Source organism: Gracilinanus agilis, chromosome X, assembly GCF_016433145.1.
Source record: "Gracilinanus agilis isolate LMUSP501 chromosome X, AgileGrace, whole genome shotgun sequence".
NCBI classification, from domain to species: Eukaryota; Metazoa; Chordata; class Mammalia; order Didelphimorphia; family Didelphidae; genus Gracilinanus; species Gracilinanus agilis.
The window spans coordinates 37,588,918-37,595,588 of NC_058136.1; the positions used below are offsets into that span (position 1 = coordinate 37,588,918).

At 36.0% G+C, this 6,671-nt stretch overlaps 1 protein-coding gene across 1 annotated transcript; it reads left to right on the top strand.

Annotated features, from left to right (window-relative positions):
* The first annotated feature begins 297 nt into the window (after positions 1–297).
* On the top strand, positions 298–1,771 carry TENT5D (terminal nucleotidyltransferase 5D). Its single transcript, XM_044682740.1, has one exon. It carries the CDS (start codon positions 298–300, stop codon positions 1,468–1,470), a length of 1,173 nt encoding a protein of 390 aa, XP_044538675.1. The 3' UTR covers positions 1,471–1,771.
* Positions 1,772–6,671: the final 4,900 nt, after the last annotated feature.

Below are 6,671 nucleotides of genomic sequence, written 5' to 3' on the forward strand. Positions count from 1 at the left end.
TTATAAATCTTCTAGCATTGAGATAGTGTCCTGAAAACACAATTATTTTGTTTATATATACTAATGGATTTAAACTTGTTTTCATGAGTTCATTGCAACTATTCAAGTCTAAAGTTAAACATTTATTTAAGATTTAAAAACCCTTATGGCTAACTTATTGCCTCCATGTAAAACTTGTTTTCTCTAATGGGAGCCTTTTTTCTTTAAGTTTTTTTTTTAATGTTATACCACATTTAAGAAATTAACCTGTTTTTTTAATGTTTTTCTTTATTTCTAGTTAGCCCAGCAGGCTCAACAATGTCTGAAAACTTGGAAAGCAGATACAGCCGTCTCGGCTGGGATCAAATTAAAATACTAGATCACGTATTAAGTGAAGACGTACCAATCCATGGAAGAGGAAATTTTCCAACACTGGAAGTGAAAACAAAGGATATCATCCTCGTGATTCAAGAAGAACTCCAGAAGAAAGATATTGTCGTTAAAGATATCCGTCTGAATGGTTCAACAGCTAGCCACATCCTTACAAAGCAGAATGGAACCAGTTACAAGGATATCGACATCATTTTTGGTATTGGGTATCTTGGTGAGCACGAATTTCAGGTTGTGAAGGAAACCGTTCTGGATTGTCTGCAAGACTTCTTACCAAAATGTGTCAACAAAGAAAAGATCACATCAATGACCATGAAAGATGCCTACGTTCAGAAGATGGTGAAAGTTTCCACTGAACATGACCGCTGGAGTCTCATTTCTCTCTCAAACAACACTGGGAAGAACATGGAGTTCAAATTTGTCAGCTCACTTAGACGCCAATTTGAATTCAGTGTTGATTCCTTTCAGATAATCCTATCCAACCTTCTTGATGTCTACAGAGATGCTGATTATGTGCTGAGCGAAGAATCCTCCCCAGATATTGTGGCAGAGAGCATGTATGGAGACTTCGAACAAGCAATGCATCATCTGCAAAACAAGCTTATTTCCACCAGAAACCCTGAAGAAATTAGAGGGGGAGGCCTTCTCAAATACAGCAACCTACTGGTCCGTGATTTTAAGCCAACAAGTGAGACCGAAATCAAAACTCTGGAACGTTATATGTGTTCCAGATTCTTCATTGATTTTCCTGATGTGACAGAGCAACAGAGGAAGATTGAATCCTACCTACATAACCATTTCGTAGGTGAAGAGAGGAGCAAATATGATTACCTGATGACCTTGCGTGGAGTCATCGATGAAAGCACCGTTTGCCTCATGGGGCATGAAAGAAGACAAACCCTGAATATGATCACCATTCTGGCTCTAAAAGTACTCGGAGAACAAAACATCATTCCCAACACAGCCAATGTGACCTGCTTTTACCAGCCTGCTCCATATGTCACTAATAGAAATTTCAGCACCTATTATGTGGCTCATGGACATCCATTCCTCTATCACTCTTACCCACTGCATATTCATATGCAGAACGGTTTGGTTTAAGTAAAATTAAGGCAGAGAAACAGCTGAAATGAAGACCTCCTGAAAGCAAGTTTTCAAATCCCATTGATTTTAGGATCTATTTTTTTTAAGCTTATCAATTATTTCCCATCAGCCACAGATTATACTATCTATCACCCATAAAGTCAGGCCACAAAGAAAAAACAAATTACAAAACAAAAAAGTAACTGTGACTTTACCATCATCAACTGTGGCTTTCAAGTATTCCTAAGAACTGCATTAGAGGTTTTTTCATCTTTGACAGAAAAGAAGAAAAGACAGTTTCTAAATTCAGAGGCACAGTTATGCCAACTGCCACAAAGTTTTATAATCAGGACCATCTTTATCATTTAAACCTTTTTTAGTTGCTATTTAATAAAATATTCAAGCATTTAACAAATAGAAATGCCTAAATTTCAGAGGCCCCAAATTCAGAAGATATTAAGATGATAGATCAAAATATGGTCAAATGCAAAAATCTTACCTTACATATTCAAAAATACTTTTTTGAGAAAGGAGGCTGTTATGTTTATAATTTTTTTTTGAATCTGTGTGGCTGAAAAGATGAAAAACCATCTGTTCAAAAGATCCAATGATTACCTGTGTAGGTCACTTTGGTTTCCTCGCTGTTACAAAAATTGGAAATGATAAATTCCACATGCAGAAGCATTCTGTAAATAATTGTCCAACTAAAACATAAGCTCTAAGACAAACAGGGGAAAAGTGGGCAGGTCTGTGGCATTTTGAAATTCTCCCATAGTGGCATTTACAATTTCATTATAGATTTGTCCTCCATTTTAAAGTGTCTGTGCACATACAATAGTAACAGGTGACCTCATGAACAAGAAATGAAGTATTTGAGGTTTCTTTATTTATCAAAAATCAGTTTCCAACAAGCCACTCAAGTACCTCCCTGTGTCAGTTTTCCCCTATATGCTGTAATTTATTCTGCAAGTGTTCCTGTCCAGTGCTAGATTCTCTAATATTTACTTAGCAGATCAAATGTGTTGTTTGCAAAACTACCTATAGGATAAAACTCCCCCCCCCACTCTTCCCAGACTTACTCACCTGTGAACAATATTTGGGGGATGATGCAGAGAAGGTGAGAAAGGTGAGAAAGAAACCTCTAGGGTGAACGTATGTAACACTGCTGGAAGGCTTCCAGCACTTTTTCTGATTTCTGGTTTGCATTTTGATTTTTCCATTTAACATTGTGTTACATAGTTAAGCTTATCCCCCTATGCTTTCTCTTAAGAATTTTATATTCATTTTAAACTATTAAGTATTTCAGTTAGGTTTTGTTTTCTTTATAGCAGTACCAGACACACAAGTGCACAAATCTGCTATTTTCAAGTATATAATATTCTGAGATCTGCTGTTTTCTGTACCTTCTGTGTGTAACCACATATATGTAACATAGAACTTTAGGTTTTGAAAATGTTGTTTTCAATGTTACGTGGCCTCATTTCTTGCTTTACTAGTATTTGGGCCAGAGTATGAAAGTCATGTGTAAAGAAGAGGTATTGCATTAAGAATCCATCTGTGAGTGGTAGATAAAGACCAGGTGTGATTTTCTCATTGAAAGATTCCACCCTCAGCATAGTCTTAGTTGAAACCACTGCAAAAATAACCAAGGTCCATTTGCTTTAATATCTATCTGCTTACGAAACAACCTGACAAGACCATGTATAAAACTCATTTGTGGGCAAGATCTAAAGAAGAAGAATAACAGTAATGATGAGTCAACAGAAAATGTTATCTGCAAGTAGCATTTTACATTGAATCCTAGCCTTTTGAAAGCTTTTGAGTACATCTAGATGTCAAGGAATCCATCTGCTTCTTAAATGGTTCAACTGGTGATATGAATTCTTTATAACCTACAAAGAAGAATCCCCAAGATGTTCTGCTGAGGGTGTCACTGGGACTCTAATTACTCTTGACAAATGAATTTCTTTCTCTACAAGACTTGGATGGCAGAAAAGACATGCACTTCTCTCATTTCTTTACTATACTTTTACATTGGAGGACAAAATTTACTAACATGTACCTGACATTTTCTGTCAAGTGGGAACCCTCACTTGAAACTACTAGAGAGAAAAATCACTTCTTTAAAAGGGGAGACCGAATAGCCTTGGTTCTTTTAGGCTTTTCTTGTCCAACCATCTCCCCAAAATGTTTTATGTTGACCTAAAATATCTTACTGCATAACCTACTCATACAGAGCAAACCAGTGATTTGGGAATCCATATTATTTCAAGTCATTGGAAATTTCTCACTAAGAGAACCGGACAGTGACTTTTGGACCTCCTGAGAGAGTGCAGATCGTGCAGGACTTTGGCTCAACGTTGTACATAATTCATTCTATCTTATGTCAAGTGTTATCCTTGCATATTCAATAACCCATGACCATCTTCACATAGATTCTGGACTGAGGCTTACAGCATTAGATTGACTTCTGAGAAAATTCATCTGAAAGAACTTGGTCTAGTATTAGCATTTCGCCTGTTGCTTTAGCAACTATAGTCAACTGCAAATGTAGGATTTGTGCTACCGTAATGTTTTTTACATTTTATGGCTATCAAATCGATTGTCAATTGGCAAAGTTGTTGGGGTGGGAAGATTTGTAACTTGTAATATAGAAATAGTTCCTTAGCTAATGTGTTTAATGTTAATCGTAGAGAAAATAGGGATAGTAAGATTAAGCTGTTTTGGTTAGGAAGTAGCCTGAGTTAATTTTGAAACATGAAACAAAAGCTCAAACTGTACCCAAATGCCTAAACCTTGTTTTATTGTTGTCTCAACTCTGATTAACCTGAATTCAAAAGCTACAATTTGTATGTATGTTTTTAGGCCACATCCTAGTTGCAAATAAATGTTTAAAGACACTATTACGTCTCAGATGTGAGTAGCATTTTTTCTTTTATTAAAACTATCTTCTATTTCTTACCTAAAAATATTCATTCGATTTTAAGAAGCATATTAGAAATTAAATGAGTTGGTATCTACAGTTATTGGAGTCTTAAAGTTTATAACTCTCTCCCTTACCAAATAATACTGCTAAAGTAGCCACAAGCATAGATTTTTTAAGGTTGCATTTAACATATAAATTAGTATTAAACTAGAGGTGTGAAATATATGAATTGCTGTTTGATACTGGTAAAATTTGAGAAACAAAATTCTAGCCTTCAGATCCTATCCATTTTACTATTTCTAAAAAGAATTCAAATTTTTTTCTCATGACCAACATCTGGTACTCAGTATTTCTAGTATATAACTTGCTATATACTGTTGCAATCTGTAATAAGCATTAGAAATTATTATTGCTGATCTCCATTTAAGACACTTTTTCAGCATTTACAATTTTAACTAATTTTTCAGGACTTAAGTAGACTGCTCTTAGATGCTTTCTGACAAAAATAGGGTCTTACATGAGTTTAGTGTCATTTGGGGAAAGGGACTAACTAGAGCATATGCCGATAACTATTTACCACAATTTAACTTATGATCTTTAAACCCAATACATTACACATAAAACACACACACACACACACACACACACACACGTCCAAGAAAGACAAAGTCATTTTCTGGCAAGAAGTACAGTGTTTAATGAATCTATTAAATGTGAAGAACAAAGAAACACCCCTTCATGTTTGTATGTATTTCTGAAAGAGCATAAGTAATGTAGGTGAGCTATTGTGAATGCTTTTCTTCATTCCCATAGGGTTTAAAAATCTTCACGATCCCAGAGAGAACCAAGACTCCAAGGCAATGATTTATACTAGAAAAATAAGACAATAGTTATAGTTAACATTCCCTACCAGATTATTATAGAAGACATTTCTGGGAAGAATGTGGCAAGGAGGGAGATTTCTTTACAAAAGTTGTGCTTGTGGGACCCAAGTTTAAATTGATGCCACTGAATACTGGTATTAATGCAGATGGTTTAAAATCAATTATCACACTGCAATTATTTCTATACAGATGAGCAGTGACACGTAGGCTATCCCCTTCAAGTACAATTCACTCTGACATTACAGACAGTCCTGGATGCTCGCACTTGCTCCTCTGTAGTAGAGGGAACCCAGAAACTCACAAATAAGTTAAGTCAGCTGACTGTACACAGTCATGGAAGTTATCAGACTGTGGTCTCCATGAGAATGATGATGGTGAATAAGTTTCAGAAGTCCTATAGAATGACTTTAGCACACAGGATAAGATTCCTTCAAACAGCAGTGATCATTCACGGAGCAAGCTCTCCCTAAATAACCACTATTTCCTCCATAATCTCCCTCCATATTTGGTTTTCACTGGAGTTATTTTAGTTTGATGACAGCAGAAGCCCTTTGAATATGAGGTTGTGAAAAGTCCTAACAACTTTTTGAAGATTAAAATTCCATTCCTTTTAAAAGTACTTAAGTTCATCTTTACCCGGTGCTAAAAAACATGATCATCTCTTGGGTAAATCATATACACACACACACACATGAAAGTCAGTGCTTGATGAGAATATCTCTCAAGAGGTGTTCAAATCTTTGGGGGAATCTTTAAATTTCCGAGATATTGACACACTTGCCCCAAGAGCCACCCATTCTTAATTCTTGCCTTTCCTAACATGGAAATTTTACCTTTTCTACTACCTGCTCATATCTCACAAAAATCAAAAGAAATTTCCATCAGAGTTAATGCTTAGCCTAATAATCATTTTGCTTGTTTAGGATCAAGCAGGATTTTTGATTACATGAAGGGCAGGCAGTCTAATTCAACGAAAGAGGCTTTCATGCAGTTATAATTGGAAAATCTAGTTTCAGAGGTATCAGATTGTTCAAGATTTCCCTTATCAAATGAGATTATTATTCTGGAGATGAACATGCGCTTTTCAATCTGAAGAAAACGGTAATGCTAGTCATTTTAAAGGGGGGGTGGGATATCTAGATTTGATTAAGATGCCAGAGTTTAGATTGACAGAAAATTGCACTTTGTGGGGGAGGGGTTGAAAGAAATAGTTAATGGGCTGGCATCTTAAGCAACTCTTAGGAAATTTTTTTTTAAAATAAAACATTTAAAAAATCAAATTTTAGGGGCAGCTGGGTAGCTCAGTGGATTGAGAGTCAGGCCTAGAGACAGGAGGTCCTAGGTTCAAATCCGGCCTCAGACACTTCCCAGCTGTGTGACCCTGGGCAAGTCACTTGACCCCCATTGCC